This window comes from Megalops cyprinoides, chromosome 20 (genome assembly GCF_013368585.1).
Source record: "Megalops cyprinoides isolate fMegCyp1 chromosome 20, fMegCyp1.pri, whole genome shotgun sequence".
Lineage (NCBI taxonomy): Eukaryota > Metazoa > Chordata > Actinopteri > Elopiformes > Megalopidae > Megalops > Megalops cyprinoides.
Window position 1 is genome coordinate 26,783,563 of NC_050602.1, and position 23,144 is coordinate 26,806,706.

At 47.4% G+C, this 23,144-nt stretch overlaps 1 protein-coding gene across 4 annotated transcripts in view; it reads right to left on the reverse strand.

The window, feature by feature from the left end:
* Window positions 1–6,670, reverse strand: part of LOC118795474 (voltage-dependent R-type calcium channel subunit alpha-1E-like) — a 61,171-nt gene extending 54,501 nt beyond the window's left edge. For all 4 annotated transcript variants that reach the window (XM_036553963.1, XM_036553962.1, XM_036553964.1 and 1 more), the window contains exon 1: window positions 6,328–6,670. In XM_036553963.1, the coding sequence (XP_036409856.1) occupies window positions 6,328–6,593 (266 nt within the window). In that variant the 5' untranslated portion in view covers window positions 6,594–6,670. The remainder of the gene's footprint in view (window positions 1–6,327) is intronic.
* Window positions 6,671–23,144: the final 16,474 nt, after the last annotated feature.

Consider the following 23,144-nt stretch of genomic DNA (forward strand, 5'->3'; position numbering starts at 1 on the left):
GAGTGTAAGTGTCTGTATGTGGATGTGTGTGTGTGTGTGTAACTATATGTGTGTGTGTGCATGTGTGCGTGTGCGTGTGTGTGTTTATGTGTGTGCATGTGTGCGTGTGCATGTGTGTGTTTATGTGTGTTTATGTGTGTGCATGTGTGTGTGTGTGTGTGTGTGTGTGTGTGTGTGTGTGCGCGCAGCAGCTGGAGCCTGGGGGGGGGCAGAGAGACAGGCCCACGCACAGGCAGAGATGTGCACAAACAAACAAACAAACAAATAAATGTGAGTTTCGCTCCATCCTCACCACACCACCCAGCACACGCAAGACAGCAATAAAGCTGAACGCATAAGGAAAGGATGTCATAGGGTCACTGAATCTGAGGCAGACACATCTGACTGCAAACCCCACATCCTCAGAGAAATGCAGTCTGCTTCCAACTCCGCTGGGAGTGACTCACACCGCACACTACATGGCTGGCTATACACATGTATTTTCAACACAGTATTAACACACAGACAGTTATTCTCAAGCTGAAGTGTGTATTTTATACAAGTTTCAGTGAGGTCCAGGTTACATGGGCCCAAGTGAACAGAAATGATTATTTAACATTTATAACAGATTTTTTTCTGGAAGAAAGCAAACAGGTAAAAATTGACTAGAGGATGATGTTGCAATGTCAAACGGAATTTTTGTCAATGAAATACCAGCACACACACACACACACACATACACACACACGTGTAAACACATGCACAGCCGAATGTACACCACAAATACTCACTGGTGCACACACACAGAGACAGACATGAACTGTACACATAAACATATACCCACATACCCATACGTACACACACAAACCCAGAGGCACACGCACACATACCCATACATGAACACACACACTCACACAAGCACATACACACACACACACACACACACACACACACCACATAGTCAGACACAGCCCCAGCAGCTGAGACAGGGAGGGACATTACAAACACTCCATCGTCTGAGAGAGTGGTATCCATGGCAACGAGCTCTCTGTGCTCCACTAAGAGTCAGGAAGAGTGCCCTAACTGTAATAGGTCACACAGAGCATCAGTGCCCTCAACAGGAGCCCGCACAAAAAACAATACCATCACTGCCCCCTGTAGGAGGTCACAGAGAACTACAGCATCACTGGCCATCAGCAAATAATCCCAACATAGTCATTTCATTTTGAATGAACACAAAACAGTTTCATAACACTGACACATGGCATTTATAAAACCTTATGGGAACCTTCCACTGATCTGGGGACCACTCTGTTTGCATGTAAACATATGCACTGGAGCATCAGAGAATGCGTAATGCTTGCTTTATCACTCCGTTCTTGTGTTCAGTGAAAATGGTGTCATTCATTCCACAAAGGGCAGCAGCAGCTGGCCTCTGGGATTCCTGACTCACGCTGACCGGCCCACCTCCTCTGCCACCGGCCCACCTCCTCTGCCACCGGCCCACCTCCTCTGCCAGGCTCAAACGGGTCAAAAATAGCCGGAGCGGCGGGGCAGTTAACACAAACAGCCTTTCGGTGAGGGCATCCCGCTTTCGGTGAGGGCATCCCGCTTTCGGTGAGGGCATCCCGCTTTCAGGCTCCATGCTCATCCCACCGTCCTGGAGCACAATCTCAGCGAAACGCAAGCGGTTCAGACCACTGCGAGTACTGTACCGATTACCGACAGAGGAAAAAAGGGCAGCAGTGTAGCACAGTGGTAAGGATTGGGGCTTATAACCAAAAGGTTGTTGGTTTGATTTCCCCGGTGGGGCACTGCTGCTCTTGGGCAAGGTATCTAACCCAGAATTACCTCAGTTAATATCCAGCCGTATAAATGGATAGCATTTGAAACCTATGTAAGTTGCTCTGGGTAAGAGTGTTTGCTAAATGACAGTAATGTAATGAAATGCAAAAACAGAGTGAGTGTGAGAAGAAGAGAAACAGAGAGAGAGAGGAATGTATACGTTCTTTACATCGAACACTTCCTGCCCACGGCCGTAGGTGTTACTACAGCATGCATACGTGGGCAGCCCCACACAGCTTAAACACACCTCCCTCAGAGCGCCCTGATTTAGCGCTCATCTCTGCGCAGACAGGCTGCGCACACCGCACACGCCGCAGAGCGAGGAGAACCTCGCGTGCTGTCTGCGCTAATCCTGCGCCTCACCACCTCCTCCGAGCACCGACCCTCGCTGGCACGGCTCTGTCATCACGTTAGCCCAGAAATAAACCCACTGATCGCCTATGCTAACTTAGCGCTTCCAGCAAAAATAACTCACGGCAGCGTTCATTTTGTTCCATAAACAAATACTGCCTTCTGGATGCACAGAGGAGCCCGAATGTACGTGTGTGTGTGTGTGTGTGTGCAGGAATGCCTGTGTGCATGCGTGTGTGTGTGTGTGTGTGTGTGTGTGTGTGTGTGTGTGTGTGTGTGCGTGCAGGAATGCCTGTGTGCATGCGTGTGTGTGTGTGTGTGTGTGTGTGTGTGTGTGTGTGTGTGTGTGTGTGTGTGTGTGCGTGCAGGAATGCCTGTGTGCATGCGTGTGTGTGTGTGTGTGTGTGGGGGGGGGGGGTGCATGAACGCCATTATTATGTACTATCACAGTGAACACACAAGCACAGGCTCAACTTCATGCATCAGCAGCAGAAAAGACAGAGAGTGAGGCGTACTGAGGAAGAACTGCAGGGAGATCCAGAGCTTAATGAATTACTGCAGGAATGTTTTATGTCTGTGATTAAAAGCACTGAAAAGGAAAGGCTTGTCAGAGTCCAGGCGGTCAGAGAGCAGTTTGGCTCCTGGGGGTGGGGGGACACTGCAGCTCAGAGTTACTGGGTTCATTCAGTAGTTCAAGGCTGTTCAGTGGCCTAATAAACATGTTCAGGAACGTCTGTTGAAGTAAGAAATGTGTTGAGGAGTGTCTGGTGATGTAGGAGATGTGTTGAGGAGTGTCTGGTGATGTAGGAGATGTGTTGAGGAGTGTTGGGTGATGTAGGGGATGTGTTAAAGGTTGCTCCGTGGTCTGGGACGTACTTATGGATTGGGGGCGTGGCTATGGAGTGGCATATGGCAGAGATACACACACAGACACACACACACACTCATGGCTAGACCTGGGACATCTCACACACGTACACGTACACGTACACGTACACACACACACACACACACACACACACACACACACACAGCCAGACCCAGGACACCTCATACAGGCCAGGGGACACAGCCCTTACACACAAACACATGCACGCATGCATGCACACACACACACGCACGCACACACGCGCACATACACACACACACACACACACACACACAGCCAGACCCGGGACACCTCACACAGGCCAGGGGACACAGAGGGGGGGGGGGGGGGGGGGGGGGGGGGGGGCAGCAGCTGGGCCTCAGCCAGGTCTGGGCTGGTGTGCTGCCAAGCAGACCCAGAGCTCTTAAAATATTTCTCTTCCACACTCTCTCTGCCCCCTCTCTTTCTCGTTTTCTTTTTCTCCCCCCTCTTCCACTCTCACTTTCTCTCTGTCTCCAACTATTGCTCTCTCTCCCGCTCTCTCTCTGTCTCTCTTGAGAGAATGCAGTCATACACTTCATGTCTAACCCACTTTCCACTAATATGCAGGGAGACACACGTCCTGAGACACAATGACATAAAGCAAGAAATATGAATCAAAAATAAAATACCACGGACACCGCAACAAGATTATTACTATTGTCATTTTTAGAGAACAGTAAATGCATGAAAATATTACCATGCAAAAACAGAGTATGGAATGCAGGTCTGCTCATCTGAAAATAATTTGTCCCTCTGACACGTGAAGCCGATCCAACACCTTTATTTCTCTCCCTCTGTACTTTGCTCCATTTTTCATTTTTTATGCATGGTATTTTTGTCAATGCAAGCACTGGGTAAAAGCACTAAGCAGCCTGACCTGCTTACTGATCCATGGACTGTTTCCAAACGGGCACTGACATCCCGCAACACAGCATCTCACCGCTGAAAAACTGAAGGTTTGCATCACTCAGAGTAGCTTCATTGCCTCATAATTTGGTCACACAAGCGGGGAGAAAGGCATTGGTGAAAGCAGGCAGATAAAAAAATCCAATTAGAATTGCCTTCGGCTGTTTGAGCTGATCTCATTTCTTTTTAAGAGCGAACTTTGGGGAAATCAATTTGTGACTGACTGTGGGGCTGGCAAATGAGTCCAGTACTCAGAGCAGGGTGGGGCAGACAGCCTGCTGAAATACCATGGAAACAGGAGCCCTTTTGAGCTGAGATTTGGGCTCTCTGTCCCACTCGGAGTCAGAGTGCTCCTGTCCTGAAGCAGGACAGTGCCCAACTGCACGGCTCCACAAGCAGGTGCTCTGAGCGCAGAAGACCAGGGCTCTCAACCGTGAGACTGCTTCTCCGTGCTCCAACCAATTCCCCAGGCTTAAGCGGTCTAATTAGTTCATTAGACACTCACATTCACATCAGTGTCTGCCTAAGAATACACTGCAGAAAACCAGCCGCTGAGTGAAAATGATGCAGATACTGCTCGCAACTGGTCGCCGCTTACAGAAATGCTAACAACATGGTAATGCAGTGCTTGTGTTCAACCTCCCTGTAGCAGAGTTGTCCAGCTCTAGATCACCTCTATGGTCCCCACAACGTCTGGTCTGTCTACTGCCATGCAAGGGCTCCCAGAGTACAGGGAGGTGTCAATACTTTCCCAGCCTAGACCTGTAAATGCAAATGCACCTCCCCAACAGCACAGACCCTAAATGCAAAACCCACAGTGCAGACTGCATGGCAGCAGAGACCCCCGAACCTCATTAGCGCCTCTCCCTCCACTCAGTGATCTGTAGCAGATGCCCTCCTCCATCAGCTCCCCCTCTCTCATTCCTGTCTTTTGTTTGCAGGGATTTGTATTGTAGCGCTGGGAAAACATGAGGCACTTCACTGTGACACCACCACGCTCACCTACCTGCTCAGGCTAAAGCAGCTACCTTACATTAGTTAAAATAATCTGTGACAGCAGCACAATCTATGATATATGTACCCTGCTGGATCACCATCCTCAAGGTGACAACAGTTTATCTGGATGTTTTGCAAAAATTGCCACTGGTGGTCAGTAGAACCAGACATGGATTCTGGTGTCACTCCCAGAGAGTGAAAATGCAGTGAAGACAACCATGTGGTCACAGCCAGAGAACAGTGACCAAGACAAAACCGAGGCTGGAGCAGAGACTCCATTAAAACGTTGTGTCCACTCTTTACTTTTCAGACTGCTGTGTTAAAACGACACCTGGAGCGGTTAATTAATCTCAATTTTAAATGGGCTCGTTTCTAAGTGGGTTATGCGGTGAACTTCCTCCAAAGTTTCATAATAAAGTTTCTTTGCTTCGAAACCCTACATGTTTAAATGAGAAGGCGCGCCAGAAGGCGCAGTTGCGATCGCAAGCGTCAGCCGATGTGCAGCAGCAAGCTGTCTAAGCTGTCAGCAAGTTCGCTCTAAAAGATGGACCACATTCACAAGTTCACAGACACTAGCTGAGATACACACGAACCTGTGTGCCAAGGTGGTCAAGAGGCGCAGCCTTAGGCTGTATCGCCTGTTCATTTATCACGATTTGCTGTAATTATTGTGTAAAATATACTGCCCCTGGCCGCTTACAAGCCGAGGGCACACGCTCAGTGCTATGTGTAATGGAGCGACAGCGTTTAAACGCGGTAAACTCTTCTCCAGAGAAACGCTGTCGGTCGCTGTCCGTGGTCCTGAAATGCTCCCTGCCTGACTTCTTGCAGGTCAGTTACGACGCACGACTTGATGTTTAAAATTTACATTGCAAAAATAAAAATCCCAGACTATCATATTTTGACTGTGGTGGTTGGTATTCATGTGTTGTTATGGAGTACCATTGTTACTAGTCTACCTTTTCATTTTAAACTCTAAACATGATTGACTTCTCGCAACTGGACAGCTATTCACAGCGTTGATTGACAATGTGGACACAATTCGAACCTTTGATTGACGTAAAAATACACAAATTCAACGCACTAGGTATCACAGTTACATAACTATCCCAGACAGCGCATTGAAACCACAGAACCAACAACAGGTTTCCCACCTGTACACTCCCCATTCCCAAATGTTCCCGGAGTTGACGGAACGTAACAGCTGTTTGCATAAGGAATTGGAGAACTACAGCAACGGCGACATAAATATAATAATATGTGTAAGTGAGTATGTTAGAGAGGGAAACCGCGTGGGGTAATAGAACATATCTCTTTTTTTACCGTAAACAAAAGGATATGGCCATTCTATGATCTTCTTTGCGTACTTCCTAATAATGTTGTCTTCTGCGAAAATGAAAAGCGACCTGTTGACGGTGAGACAGTTCTGCCTTACGGGGATGGGGTTGTACAGGGCCATGGTGCGAGCCCTCTGCGCTTTGGTCTGTTTCAGTGACGCCGAGCCTCCTCCGGCGGACCCGGCAGGTCCCTCACTGTCCCCGATTCGCTCCGAACCTCCGTCCCCGGGTCCCAGCGTGCTGGGAACGTCGTCTCCAAACCGGGCCATTCTGTGAGAGGCAAGAAACGCGAAAAACAAAAACAAATAAAACGGTTATCCCTGTGAAATCAGGGCGGGTGGGAAAGAAATTAGTTTGAAGAGAATGAAGTCCTCTCAGTTTGTAATCATTGTTTCATTTTATCTTCAGATTAGTCTATGTTTACGCATATATATCCAGAGGAAGTACACCAAAGAAACGTCAATCCCTTGAGAAGCGCAGAGCATAACATTGAATTAAATTCCCAGGCGCGTTTTCTGCATTAGCTCCGATCTGAGGATGAATTCTTAGGAAAGGCAGCTAGACAATCCCTCTATCGCTCCATCTGTTCGAGCATCGAAAGCGGCGCATTTTGAGACCGGAGCAACTCCTCCCTTGCACAAACGTCCGCGCTCCACATCACTGGCGGCAAACCTTGAGAGCAAAAAGTGATTCGTTACAGTTTGGAACTCCCTTAAAATAATGAAACGAATCTTGCTCTGGTGAAGTTGCCAAATCCAAAATCCAAAGTAAATCTCTTCTTTATTAAAAAAATAAATAAATAAAATCACACACTTGCAACGTCAATGACCATGTAAATTCAGCGGGGTTCACTCTCATTAAGGTTAAAAACCAGACATAATCGCGTCAGTCAGATTGCTTTGCCTTGGTTGTCGTTTCGTCGAGCAAATCTCTCTTCTGATCACATCACCGGATCTGTTTATTACGGCAAGTGTTATCTTGGTCTTCTCCTGCACAACCTTTACGCAATCCTTTCCACTACTGGCTAAAATACATACAAATACTCCGTTATTACGACCTGCAAACTTTTCCTGAACACTTATCCCCCAACGCTAAAAGGAAGCGATCGATGTGAACCATCGACTTCCCTTTCCGCGCACCCGACATGAAGAATAACAGCACAGAAGATCCGAGATGAAAGATAAGCCCATTTTCGTTTCTTTAGTTTGTTTAAACGGCGCACGCTTTCCCATCAATGCGAGTGGAAACGGGTACAGTACCCACACGGCGTAAAAACCCAGAAACACTCGCGCACTGGCGCCCCTCCTCCCCTCTCCTCTCTCCCACGTATCTGGTCTGGGAATTAATTTGAGGTGTTTCACTAAAGTGGATCTTAAGAAAAAAAAGATTGTTCAGTAACCATGGCGATACCACTTTTTAAAAGGTCACAGCTTTTCTGCTATGGAACAGTCTGGCACAAACACGCCTTTTCAGGTAGACCGGTTTTACGGCCATATTTCACACATACTCGGGAACAGTGGCATTCATAACTATAACAAGCGAACATCGGCTGTTGTACTCTTGGCATATGCTTAAAACGTTTTTCCCCGGTGACGGATTAGTTTGAAAGTAACACTTAATCGCTATTTTTGATTTCCTCTTCTCCTTCTGATTCGGAGAGCCACGGAATTTAAAGAGCGCAAAAAAAGAGCGAGAAAGAGGGAGAGGGCAGAAAACATTAGGCACGTTTGTCTCCGACAGCAGCAGGAAAAGAAGCGGGCATGCCAGGCATTACTTTAGGGACAGTGAATGTCTGGGATGTGCAGCGCTGAGGGGGTGACACACCGCGACCCCTCTCTGTGCGGCGCTACCACAGGAGCTCGCAGCTGGCGCGGCTCCAGCGCGCTGTCCCGCTGAGTGGGAGTGAAGCCGCAGCGGCCGCGATCGGGGAGCCCAAATACTCACACTATTCGCGGCAGCGATCGAACGGTGCACCCGCAAACTCAGTGCCATCTAAAGGCAGGAAAAATCATTCGAATAACTGGCACACCGTCTCCCAAAGGGGCACCGACAAACCCGGCGGTATTTTGATCCTTACGTCTTGTGCCTTTTGCTCCATCCACAACTACATCCTAATCGTATCTGCTGTTATTGAAATTTAAGAATTTAAAGACAATATGTCAGTATTTGTATTAAACAAAAATTAACCTGCAACGAGAAGGAAAAACGAAAAGAATGCACAAAGCATGCCGTCAGTATAGCAAGGCGTGTTTATGACATACTGACTGAAACACTTTAAATGGAAGAAAAACTAGTATGTTACTCTTATGATCTGGGGGACTGTGGTTGTAGTATCAAATTCTAAACTGTTGCACTCTGAAGGAGAAAACGTTCGTAGTAAAACTGAAATGATAACGAAGCCCCAGTGAAGATCGAATGATGGATCGTCTCAAATTCAGGTCACTCTGCTAATATTAGCACAACATGTCAGACTCAAAAATAGGACATGAAATAGATCTTAAGACTACTCTCTTTGGGGCAAAACAGGAGACAAATCGCAGCTGCTCCGCTTTTGGCCGGGCGCTGGCTCTGTCGGAGCTCGCTCGCAGCCTCGCTTACAGAGGGCCGCCGGTGGAAGAATGAGGGCATTGCACATCCCGCGCTAACATACAAGCGCCCCCCCACCCCGCTCCCCGGGGACGAGTGTGCTACAGCAGGAGCGTGCGGGGGAGGCGCAGCCGCCCCGATTCGGGGTTCGCACTCTGGGGAAAGATGTTTGAGGTTTCAGTAACCATTCTCTCCATGTTTTTTTCCCTTTTCTTCCTGTGATGAATGATGGTTACAGTCAGATTTTTCTCTCTTAAAGAACAGATGGTGGGCCTCTTGAGTTTGGTTACAATGACCTGCTTGCATTCCAGTATGTGTGAAGTCCCTGAGCGCTCGACTCCAAGCCTGCGCACTTATGACTAACACTAACTGCAGAATCTATTTTCTCCATCAAGAAATATTGCAGAGCCTCGCACTGATCCACCCAAAACTATTTCTCAGTGTTTCCTTTAGGCAGAATAATTACACTAGTGTTTTGCACACGATGGGTTAAGAGTGACTATTGGTAATGAATACAGAATAGATGTACAGGTGAAGTCATCCAGCCATCTTCTCTTCCTCTTAATTCTACAGTAAAAATGCCATGAAAATACCAGAAAAGATGATGCACATCATTTCTCACTTCAGGTGTCCGGATTCTGAGAAGTCCACTGGGGTAGAGGAAGTCATAATAGTATAAAGATCACAGAGTGACTTACTATAGAGCAACAACGCAACATTCAGACCTGTAGGATCTACAGCAGATGACTAAAATCTCCATCCATTTGTTTGCTTACTAATACATCAGTTTTTCCAGAATTTCACACCACTGTACAGGTATGTTTCTTCACTGCAGAAATGTCACATAACCATGATTAAACTGACTGAGTTTCTCTCAGAACACCTCTGACCCGTCCTTTTATCAACATAACGGCCACTGGGAATAAACTACTCTGACAGAACAGAACTGAAACCATGTCACACACCGTGGTCGTAGTTCTAGCCGAACAGCACAAAGATAATATCATACATAATACATTCTCTGCAAAGAGAAATCAAGGAAAACATTCTTAAACTGAGACTGCGTGAGATTATGCTCCCTAATTTCTAAGAAACCATAACAACCATTTTTTTGCAATTAACAAGGTTTATTTACAAATTGCCTCATGCATTAAAAACATTTACTACCGTCTTCAGTTAGCAGGTCATTGCCTTTCCGATACAGTACACACATGATATTTAGCTTGGTTGTGTCCTTCTGTGGTGACATCCAGTCATCCTCCTGGCTAACACAGTGTGTTTTTGTAATGAAAGGGTTTGATTAACTCCACTTTGCACAGAGGTGAGGTGCATGTAGCAGACACTCTCCCAGACAGAGCTGTGCCATCTGGTACTGCTCACCCTGATGAGTCCGCCACAGTGAGCCACAGGGCAGGGACTCAGCCCAAAGGCCTCCTCACATTCCTCTCACCAGCACCTGGCGATGGAGCCGCCATTGACCAGGGGCTCCATCCCAGCAATTCAGCCGTGGGTCAACAGTCTGACTTAACCCTGTCCTTCCCAGCTTTTTAAACCCACATTTTATGTAAACCCGCTTACATAAGCTCACGGAGAACGCAACTCCAGAAGTGTTGAGCAAAAAAATGTTTCTCCTTTTTTAACATGTCTTTTCCTTTTTTTGTACGCTTAATGCTAGTTTCCATAGCAACAATGCACACTAGAATTTCTGCTCCTTTGGATTTGCCATCACAAAGCGCGGGTGCACAATAGGCAGAGCACCCTGTTTGTGGAGAAAGCGGCTCGCCTGAGCACAAAGTGTCAAGGTCTCCGCCCCTCCCGACAGACAGAGACAAAGAGCCCAACCGATGACTTCTCCTCTCTCCCTCCCGAGGAAGAAACACCGGCCAGTACAGTCACAAGGTTAAGGGATGCTGTGTGTGTGTGTGTGCGTGCAGTACAGAAATGATGTTAATTAAAGACACATGCTAAAACGCAACAAGTGACACTCGACACTTGATATGTATGGCCTACTTATAATAACATACTGTTTTGAACATATTATGGTGAAATTCAGAAGCATGCATTTATGCACATCAAAGGTTTTTAAAAAATATTTCTGAGGACCCCAGTATACTCAAATTACTCACCTCTTTTACACAACAATATCAGAATTATGATTAAAATCCAGCCTAGATCTGCGGCACCATGGCACCATGTGCAACCCTTCAGACTGTAAAATGTGTCTCAAATCCTTAGCATTCTGGACACAAGTGATTTTCTTTTGGGTTCCTTTGAAAGAACCAAGGGCCTCCTCTCTTAGACTGACAAGTCCGTTAAACTGATTGAGGAGAAACAATGACTGTGTAAGAATTACTCTCCCAATTTTTCAAAATCATTCTTTATTCTGGAAATGGTTTCAAACAACAGCCTGCACCGGTGTGCCACACAGCACTGACACGTGCAGCTGTCAGTAACATCAGGCGTGTCTTAGTGGGGTAAATGGTGAGTACCGACTCTCCTTCCTCTCTGACTTACTCTGACTGCGCACTGACTCCCCATTCATGTGTAAGACACCGTGTGCCGTCTGCCCTCTTCATGTTCAGCCTGTAATTAATTTGCCTTCGCCTCGCGGATCGCCACGACCACATTACTGTAGCTAATAAACGGCTTGATCAGGGGCCGGTCTGGAGTGGAGCCGCTTGTGCAAACGCGGCTGTGCGTTGCGGGGCCATCGCCACATCCTGACAGAACGGGGGAAGAACGTCACAAACAGAATCTGCCGCTGGCACCAGCCACCACGAGACGCCCACCGCCAGCCAGCCGGAACCTTCCATCTCGTGTGCCAGGTCCCCCTGTGCCAGCCCGGCCAGGATCCAACACCCAGAGCATTCACTTTATTTCAGCCTCACTCTCCTCCTCAAACCGCTTCCATTAAGTATGCGGATTCAGGAAAACAGCGGGCAGGCTGTTCTACCCGGAGGCTAAAACTCCTGCTTTCCCCGCGCCTTTCTCTAATCCGCTGCTAGTTTTTATTCCTTTAAAATGCACCAGGGCTCTTGCACAAGAAGAGACCGATCATGTCTCCCTGGGCTGTGTAGCATTGGTTGCCGCTAGCAGCGCGGATACGAACATGCAGGTCTTGCTCTCTGTGGAAGCGCCCGCCATGTGGCTGTGCTTCTCCCTCTCCCTCTCTGGAACTTCTCCCACTGTGGAGTGGCCTGCAGGCAGAACCAACATGATCCCAAACTCTGCCAAGAACATTTCACCCCCCCCCCCCCCCACCCCCCACCCTCTGTCCCCCTCATACTCCATTCACCAGCGCACACAAACCCTCGCTGATTTAGAATTCAGCAATTGATATATATCTGGCTGTTGTCAGGGCTTGTTCCGAGTGCTAGCATGACAGTATTATCAGACTTATATATTATACATGCGCATATATATATATATATGTATGTATACTTTACACAGTCTAAATAACATAATTTAAATTCCATGCGGATGAAGGGCAGAAGGAAATGGTCACCTGTAAGTATGATCCTCCAGGCGTAATCGTGTTTTTGAGCAGTCAGCTTGTGCATTAACCGATCAGGATCATGAGTGTTAAAGCTGTAGGTGTGCGCTGACTTTGCCTCAGTGCACAGTCACCTGTAAGCACGCTGCCTCTAACATCACTTCAACGCTATATTTCTGTGCTGAAAACCCTCCATTATGATATGAAGTGGCCATTGTTCTATTCTGCCGGCGTTTGGCTGCGTGTGGTTCTGACCACCGAGCCCAGCGCTCGAGCGGCAGGGTCTGCGTTCAGGGTCAAAGCCTGGAGCGCAACGGCTATCCAACCAGCAGCGTTCCTGCCTCTCTCCAAGCCACTAACGCTCTCAGGAGTGGAGAGGGAAGCTAAATTGGTTCGATCAGGACGACGATTAGTGGAATCAAGTGCGGGGTTGGAATGACAGCCTGCAGACGCTGCGGCTCTCTGGGACCGGGGTTCAGCGGCCCTGCAGTGCAGAGCCGGGCAGACCCCTCCTGCCGGGTGTGGGAATCTGCAGCAGCAAAAGGAAGCGCAGTGCACCACAGCCGCAGGTAGATGGCGACGTGGGGGCTGTAAGGATTGGGGTACAGGCAGTGGGGAGAGAGGCGGTTAGGGCCGGGTTTCTCCCCCCAGGTCCTATGGGGCACACTGTGTTCCAGATGTGCTCTCTATTAATTAGGTTTTAATTAGACCAAGACGTTAATTGAATACTGATCTGGATTTGAAATAACTTCTCTAGCCTCGGATGTTTATACTTAGTAATAGATATGGGCCGTTGAAAGTGTGATTGTTCTAAAAGACAAACAAAAAATAATGCTGCTTCTGCAAGTTATTTCCTTTCCTTCAATAATGCAGACAATTATGCAGCTTTATTAATAGTAATTATTCCAGAACAATTAGTGGAACCACCGGTTAACCTTAATTTGAGGCAGCTGCCTCAAATGTTTTCAAGGGACAGATTAACAACATTTATTTAATATAGCGCATTTTACAGGCACGGCTGATACCAACACAGAGAGGTGAGGGCAGGTCAGGTGAGAGAGGGTTAGGGGGAGGCTAAAACAGAGTGAGGGTAGGTTAAGGTTTCGGCAGGGTTACAGTAGATTCAGAGCAGCGGGCAGCCTTCTCAATGTTCTTTTTCCGTTAACTACAAAACCATTTATTGATTGATCGAAAATCGACCATGTTCTCAGCATCGACGCACACAAGCGAGCACGCTAACAGCACCCTCCTGATGATTACACTGGAAACACCAGCACTGCCATGGTCCCAGGTAGGTAGAAGGTTTACTGTATCAGTGTACTTATCAGCAGAGCTCCGAGGGGGGGAGAGACAGAACACATTTATGTAATTGTCACAGCTCTGATTGGAGTGGTTTTAGCGTTTTCTTTGCTTGGTTACCTAGCAACAGACTCTCTGCATTCTGTGCTCTGCTCGCTTGGCCCTAACCATCACTGGAGCTTATATAAGCACAGATATTAATCAGAGGCCCTGTAAAACACTGCAGCTTTTCCATGGTTGTGGTGAATCTCGAACGCCTCAGACAGCTACACTGCACACACAGCACCTGGGAATCTGCATATAAGCAGGAGGAAACTGAAACCCTTCCTTTTCATTCCACCTGTCTGGCATTCATTCATTCATTCATTCACTCATTCACTCATTCATTCATTCATTCACTCATTCATTCATTCATTCATTCATTCATTCATTCACTCACTCACTCACTCATTCATTCCTTCATTCATTCCTTCATTCACTCATTCATTCACTAGCTTAGAGCTACTGGAACATCAACAAGTTGGTAAGTTCTATTACATGGGTTTCTGACTTTTTAAATGGCCAAACCCTATCACATGAAGACAAGTGAAACTGGTCAGTCATTAAAATTAGATTTCTGTGTTTTCAGTCAGAAATAGCTCAGGATATACCAGAACCTGTGAAACAAGCTACAGTATTTCAGTTTCACAGAAAAGGTGAAAAACTGCAATTTGCCTTTCAAAGCGCCATTTATCAGAGCAACACAGACATGGTGGACCACTGACTAAACGTTACTCTGTTTGCTCAAGGATCTGTCATGCGTTACAGACACCTCCAAAGGGGACTTTCTAATGCCTTTTCCCCCTTTATGTAACACTGTTTTGGAATCCCTGTTTATCTCACAAAAGCAATCTCTGCACACGTGCAGAAGAGCTGAAGCACGACGAAGGCAATCCTCCGATACACTCACACACACTGGCAATTTTACACAGAGCTCTACACTGAAGTGGGACCCAACTGGAGGGTAGGTACTGATGGAGTTCTCTACAGGTCATCCCTGGCCCAGAGGCAGGGGGCAGGGGTACCAAGGGGCGTGGTCTGCTATTAGCGGAGATGCTCTTAATACTGTAATCCTGAAGGTGCATTGTCTGTGACTTATTGTAGTGACTTCTGTCGGCACCTGGAGCCAATGTGAATGTACACGAATGGGCTAAAGCTGCATCCTGAGACAGAATGAAAGATCAGAACTCCGCATCTGTCAAGTGTTGAACAGACAGGTGTTGGAAAGACATGAGCACCAGGATCTCAACAGAACCATCCAGAATTTTGCAAAACTGACAGTGATTGTATGTGGATAGGCGCTGAGGTATTTCTTTTGTCCCACCATCTCCATACTTCTTCTAAATGACAGACAACAGTGAATTTGTGTAGGTGTTTTTCCTGTTTTCACCTGTTTGGCAGGTGAAATACTGTGATAACAGATGACACTGACACTGTACACAGCAATTTTACATTATAAATGTACAGCTGTGGATATATGTGAATGGTGGCTGGCTCTGAAAATATGATGCTATTTAAAATGTACTTAGACTGTACACTTTGAAGACAAACACAGTGTGGCGTGCCTATCACTTACAGTCAGGGATACGTCATTCTGACCTACATTTTAACACCGGTTAGAAGTCATATCTGTATCACTCTGAAGTAGCTCTTTCAGCGAGGCACTCCTCTTGAGTAGAGGTCAAGCCTTACTGAGTTTGAACAAAGTCCAAAATGGTGAAACAAACTGGCTTTGCTCTGCTGGGGACAGCGGTGGGAAGGTCAGCCTGGTTTCCTCATCTCACCGCTCACAGGCACCCTATGATTCATCAGGACCCTGTGAGCTGCTCATATGACATCAGTGGAGAGGCTCCGATCCTCCAATGAGCACGCACTCCACTCTAAGGTGCCGTGTGAATTATGTATCAGAGGATCGCACTGTTCTCACCTCAGCACGGCTGCACTACAGCACAGGCTGTCACAGTGAGATGAGTCTAACAACTAAAACTATTTTATTTGGTATAGCACTTTTTACAATCAGAATATTACAGAACATTAATATAAAAACCAGAAATTCCAAAACAGGGCGGATAAAAACTACGCTTACTGTCAAAAGCTGAGTATTTTTTTCAACAGCATTTGCTCTAATAGGATTATCATAAAAATATTATTATGGTTGCAGAGTTAAAAATTACCTTTAAGTTTTCTACCAATCATGTATGTCATTCTATCGAACAGTCCACAATTCTTCTCACGGTTGAGATTTCCAACTGTGCTGCAGCTCTCTCTAGTGGAGAAACAGTGCACACCCACGACGACTAGTGCTGGAAAAATATGTCTCCAGCCAGAAACATTCATACCCTGTCAGACACAATTACTGCTTTCATTTAATATGTTGAAAAGCGGTGATTGTAGCATCCCTGAATGATTCAGCACATCGTTACTGGGAGCATTCACTAAAATCCACCAACAGCCACGCAAAAGAGAAGAAAACCAAACACAGTCAACAGCTGTCAAAATAACATAGTGCACAACTTCTAGAGACAGAAAAATAGTTTGCACTTGATGATAATCATGGTAATATGGAACGTTTTGTCAGTCAGTGTGTAATTTAGGGTAAATTTTCATTGAATTTTCAGAGCAATCGCACCCTCGGCAGGCAGCGAAAACGTGCTTTTCTCCGTTTGCTGAGCTAATCTGGGCCGAGCTCCGTGTCCGTGGCTGGGCTGGCGGTTCCTGCAGGCAGTGTTAATGACTGGCACAGAGCATTCAGCTGACAGGGCGGGGGTGGGGTGGTGGGGGGGGGGGGGGCGCTGGGCACCGGCGTGTCTCTGACTGACAGGACCGTCTCATGGGGGGTGCGTGGGGGGACGGTGGACAGATGGACGTTGGAGAGGATACCCACTCACAGTCTGAGGAATGCCACGCTTTGGCATGCTGGCACCGCTGCGTCCGTGCCAGGTGGGGGCGCTCTCTCTCCCTCCACTCCGCCCACCGCGCACATGTACGCACGCCCCCCCCAGCAGGCACTGCGGCCCAATTCCTGCCCTCTCCTGCATCCGTAGCGTGTACTCACCACGTCAGGCAGCAGAGGGCCGCAGTGGAGAAGGCACCAGATTCAGAACCAGATGGTAACAGGTTTAATTCCCTGTGCCATCCTGCCACTGAACCAGAGCCTCTTCATTGGACTATCCAGCTGTCCAGACGAAAGGCAGATATCCACACCACACAGCATACATTACGCACATATTGAGACTATAATGCTTTGGAGGAGGAAATAAACCCTGTAACGCTGAACTGTAAAGGGAACACGCCATCGCAAGCACGTCCTTTTATGGAAATACACACGCACAACTAGCTGCAAATCCACCAGTAGGCGAAAGGCATGTTGCCATGCAGTGAGACTCCTAACAAGCTGCACACATTCTGATTGGCTCACCAGAGCTGAGGTTAGGGTTGGGCAGGGCACTGAGGGCCAGGTGACAGCCTGAACACCTGTACCTCTTTATTCCCCATCCTGTCCCATCAGTCATCCTGTCACCCTTTCACCCCCACTCACCCTAACCCTAACTCTAACCCTTTCACCCCTTAGTAAGACAGGTACCAAAGGGGGGGGGGGGATTCTGACATTCCACTTTAAAATGTTCTGGAAGCATTCAGTGTCACCCTTGAAAAACAGCTGTCATCACAGCTCGTTGATATATTTCCAGTTAAAGGACACACAATGTATCCACTCCAAAGCACTTCAGCTCTTCCACCTCTGTTCAATGACATAATTGCACAACACACAATATCATAATGACACACATTAGAGTGTGTTGATAATGAGGTGTGCGTAAACTGGACTGTGTGCGCACTTAAAAACACAGTTATTTCTAAAACATGCTGTTGCTTTGTGCTACGTTAGTCATGTTTTCATGTATCATTTATACATTCGCAAACACTGATTCTACACTAGCATTTCTTCTTTTGAATTCTTTTTTCCACATTTAATCAAAGGTACAAAAACATTTTAAGGTGAGAATGCACAAAGGCAAACCCAGGTATTGTAAATGAGGAGCAGTACAAATACAAATTTTACAGCATAGAAGTGCCTGAAGAAGTCTTACAATACACATACATATCAAACAGGCAAAATCCTAATGTAAAAAACGTCCATTCTTGCACATTATATTGTGATTATATATTATATTTTACCCTTTCATTTTTAATTTCACTTTACAGATTAGGCCTATATTAGCAGACTGTTTGATGTAGAATTAAGCTTTTTAATGAAATGCACAATTCTCTTATCAAACATTATTTACCCTCTGTGTTTGAAGTGGATTTGTGTGCTTTTGAGAATCAGAGGGAGTTTTGTCTGCATTCTGTAACGGACTTTGGCTCGCCCGGCGGCTCAGACTGTACCCCAACAGAAGGTGCTGGAGAACCCCACCATGTCTAACAGGTTTAAAAAGCCTCCTCTGATCAGAGTGAGCTTTCCCTGGCAGTGCTGCCAGCACGGTGCCGGTGCAGTCTGCCGCTCCCAGGAGACGCCGCTACGGCGGAGCCAGCAACACGACGGCCGAACAGCGTTTCCACCTTCCTCAAACTTCCCCCGCCGGGGTGCCGGGATCAATAACAGTAATCCCGCCGAAGAAAGCGCACACACGGTAATTTAATCCAATGATGAACGGGGAGAGCAGCCAAGGAGGTCAGATCTGTGCGAGAAGCTGTAGCAGGGCTCTGTCTTCCCTTCCAAACACCAACACATTCACAAAACCTCAGTCTCCTCGCTGTCTGAAACTGGCACTTTCAGATGGCATTTCGGTTTTGTAGGGGTATTTGAAACTTTTTTTGCAGTGAAGCCCACAGAGCAGCCGACAGGGAGAGAGTTTTGAGGAGGCGGGCACCAGCTCGGAGCACTCTCCTTTCAGAAGCTCCTCACTCACACGTTCACTGTGACGCCTCCTGTCAGCCAGTGATTCACTGTCAGAAAACTTTCCTTCTTCTCAAAGGAATCAAAGGCCAAAGACAGACAGGCATAAAACCACAGGTCTCAGACAGAGAGGGGGAAGATACAAAGGTAAAAGAAACAGAAACAACAACAAAAGGAACAAAAACATTTTATCAAAAAATCTGTATGGTGTTCACACAGTGAAGGCAGTAAAGTACACTTGTCACCTGGAGTTTCCCACTGCTGCAGAGTCACAGCACCATTCCCTATTGTCATTATACCCCCTGAAGAGCGAGTCACAGCAGCTGCAGAGTGAGTCACAGCAGCTACAGAGCGAGTCACAGCACCATGCCCTATTGTCATTATACCCCCTGCAGAGCAAGTCACAGCAGCTATAGAGCGAGTCACAGCAGCTGCAGAGTGAGTCACAGCAGCTACAGAGCGAGTCACAGCACCATGCCCTATTGTCATTATACCCCCTGCAGAGCAAGTCACAGTACTTGCAGAGCGAGTCACAGCACCATACCCTATTGTCATTATACCCCCTGCAGAGCAAGTCACAGCAGCTATAGAGCGAGTCACAGCAGCTACAGAGCGAGTCACAGCACCATGCCCTTTTGTCATTATACCCCCTGCAGAGCGAGTCACAGCAGCTACAGAGCGAGTCACAGCAGCTGCAGACCGAGTCACAGCACCATGCACTGTCACCATACAGTCTCCAATGCACTGTGTAATTAATTCAGTGCGCCAATGCCAGCATTCAGCCCCTGTGGTGCGAGTCACAGCTGTGCTCTCCCTCTCCCTCGCTGTGCCGATTATAGAGCTCTGCATCGCTTAATCAACCTGGCTGCCACAAAAGGAAAGCATTATTTCCAAACAGGGCTACGTCCGACGCCTGCCTGCTTCTCACAATTATCACTGTCTGTTGTGTCTGTCTAATGACGCCATGGGGAAAGCGCCTCTGTTTCTGTGACTCACAGTAAAACAGCGCTGATTGCAAATGCATGTGAGTTTGTGTCCTGATGTGCCAGCCGTCAGAGCGACGCTTTCAGGGGCTGCAGGGGCAGCAATGTAAAAAGCACATATTAAACCCACTAAATTCAGTCAGACAGGAGACAAATGAGAGAAAGCTGTAATTTAACAGCCCTCTCTGGGCTGAATTGCTAAACTATCATTCAGGTCAGAAACAAAGGCTTTTCTGATGTACTGTCAAACATCTCATTCATGATTTCTGTTTTATGCATAATGAACACATTAATATAGCTGTCGGGTAACTATGCTGGGCTGAGAGATACTGAGCAGAATAAAAGAAGAGTCTGTCACAATGGAGAGCGATTCAAACAAAACCAGCCTTTCCACAAAGCACACTTTCATTAATCTGCTTAACAATTTGGTCAGCTTTCCAAGAGCTGCCTAACATACACCTCCTCAGAACCGCCAGGAAGAGAATTTGGACTCTTGCGAGGGCTAAAAACCCTTCTTTCATTGTGATGCGCTGACCAAGGAAAAGATAAAAGATCCATTTTCCTAAGTACACTCTTACCACAAGAAGAACTTTCAAATGAAGTTCCCATTTTACTCCAACAAGTCTTTTCTTTCTTAATTTAGAAGAAACCACCTTCAAACAGAAACATACTCACACAATACAAAACAAAATGTGTTTCAGAGAAAAGGAACCTGCTAGAAAAATACCTTTTTTTTTTACTTTCTTCCACTTTTAAAATCTGACACATTCATATTTGCAAATCGATCTTTAACTATACAAACCAAAGAAGAGGTCTGCCACCATCAGAAAATTCTTTAGAATATTTGAAATGTATTTTTTAGGGTTGACCACACACAAAGGCTGGTCCAGACATCTGTATATGATGGCCCTGTCTGCAGTGTGGCATAGTGGTAGGGAGCAGGGCTTGTAACCGAAAGGTTGCTAGTTTGGTCCCTCACTGGGGCACAGCTCCTGGGTAAGGTGCTTAACCCAGAACTGCCTCGGTACATATCCAGCTGTTTAAATGGATCACATGTAAACAAGCTGTAACCTGTCTAAATTGTTCTGGATAAGAGCGTCCGCTACATGACACTAATGTCACGTAATGTAAATGAATGCAGATCTATAATGGTAAGATGGGGCTGGTGTCCATGTCTGACTGTGGATCTGTAATACTCAGTACATGGCGCTGGTGCTGTACTCACTCCCACTCTTTTCGGCGGGCCTGGGGGGTACTCTGGATCTTGTGTGCCTCGTGAGCCCGGATGATGTCCCGCTGCTCAATCAGCCCCCCCCGCCGGCGCATCATCACGTGGGGGCTGACAGGCGCGTCGAGGTCCAGCCCTGCGGTAGCCAGCTCAGAAGACACGCCCCCCTCCAGGGAGGCAGCGCCGTCGGCCGGGCGGGGCTCCAGCAGGTCGCTGAAGCTGGCTGCGCGGGAGAACAGAGGACCCGCGGGGGGGCAGGGCCGATCCCCCGGGGCCAGGCTGGGACGGTGCTTCCGCCAGATCTCCGATTCGGGGGGCGGGAGGGCGAGGCGGTGCAGAGCGCTGTCCCCGCCCCTGGCCACGCCCACATCCAGGCCCACGCCCAGCTGAGGCACTCCCAGTGCATCGTGGTCCACAGGGCTCTGAGGTGTGTTTGAGCAGGTGCTCAGCTCCGGCATCCTGACGCCTGCAGCTCACCATGGTCCTGGGGGGGGAGAGGACAGAGGAGGTGAGCGCCTCGCAACATGACCCCGTCTGACCTCAGTATCCCCGTCACGTACTCACACTGGGTCATGTGACCACACAGCAGGAGGGGAAAATTATTAATTCATGCTCCTTCCTGCAGAATCGTTTTGCATTCACAGACCGGCACACAAAATCAATACCACCTGCACGGCACTACAGAAAAGCACATTCAAAGCAGCTGCAGCTAAATCAAGAGCAAAGTGGGGCTTTGTGCACCGAGGCAGTGCGGTTAGTAACAGCACCCGCTGCTCATCTACCTGCTGCCCTGTCTACACTGATCTGATCTCAAAACAGGAGGGAACATCGGACATTCAGGGACAGGGACAGACAGCTCTTCTACACCTTCTTTCGTGGTGAGAGAGGGGGTTAAGTGGAGTGAATGTGCTATGAGTATTCTTACTCATTACAGTCTAATTATATTTACTCGACCCAAGACTAACTGTTCGGCTTGAGGTGGATTAAGACCATTACGTAATGGCTGTGTTTCTGCAAAATAATAATATTTAATAACTACAACTGCAACACGAGCCACAGCGGAGCACCTGTATCATGGCTGTGCTGCCGTACTGCCTTAACCCTGTGCTGCAAGTATACCTCTGAAACACCTTTAAAACCTAATGGATCAAGCCCCGGAATCTCCTCTACCAGCACCATCCTCTATCTGAGAGCTGTTAACAGAGTGCCTGGCAAACGCAGGGGCCGTGCTCCGGTCTGAGGGGCGCGTCTCCGGCAGCAGCCATGCAGGCTGTTTGTTCAGCTTAGATCCACAGGTGAGGCTGTGCAAACAGGTGCGGGAATATCTCACTTTATTAAACAAGCGCATAAGGTCTGACGCCAGACCAGTACAAAATGATCACTTCTGAGGTTCAGCAGAGAGAGGCAAGCAATCCGGAGGAATTTAACTCACCGCAGCCGCAAATACACGCAAACTCACTGCATGGCTTTGCAGCCTATCAAGGTATGCATGCATTTAAGGTATTCACTGAAACCCAGCATTTCCCACTTAATCCTGTAATCACTTTTCGGTTGCTCAGACAGCCAGCACACATCAACAGAAAATTGTAATTACATTTCAATTAGTTTTACCGTCACCAAAATCAACACATAAAGGCAGATACAATACCAAAACACTGAATGGTGCAACTGAACATGCCACGTTTTTGCAGTAATGTGTCCTCTCGGTTGAAGTGCCGGATTGATGACTCATTTCTGACTGTAGGCCCAATTCTCCTGGTCTTGACGCAAACAGTGTACGCAGTGCAATGCTGGGTAAAGCTGGGATATGAGGCCGGAGCAGCACAGCAAGGTAATGCCGATCCAAGGGTACAGCACGGAGACATTACACTGCACACATTACACTGTGCACACATCACTCTGCACACATTACACTTTACACACATTACACTGCACACAGATTCCACTCTACATACATTACACTGCATCAACACATTACACTGTGCACACATAACATCACATCGACACATTCCATCACACTGACACATTACACTGCGCCAACACATTACTCTCTAAACACATTACACTGTGCACACATTACACTGCACATGCACATTACACTGTGCACACATTACACTGTGCACACATTACACTGTGCACACATTACACTGCACATGCACATTACACTGTACACACATTACACTGCACATGCACATTACACTGTACACACATTACACTGCACATGCACATTACACTGTGCACACATTACACTGCACATGCACATTACACTGTACACACATTACACTGCACATGCAC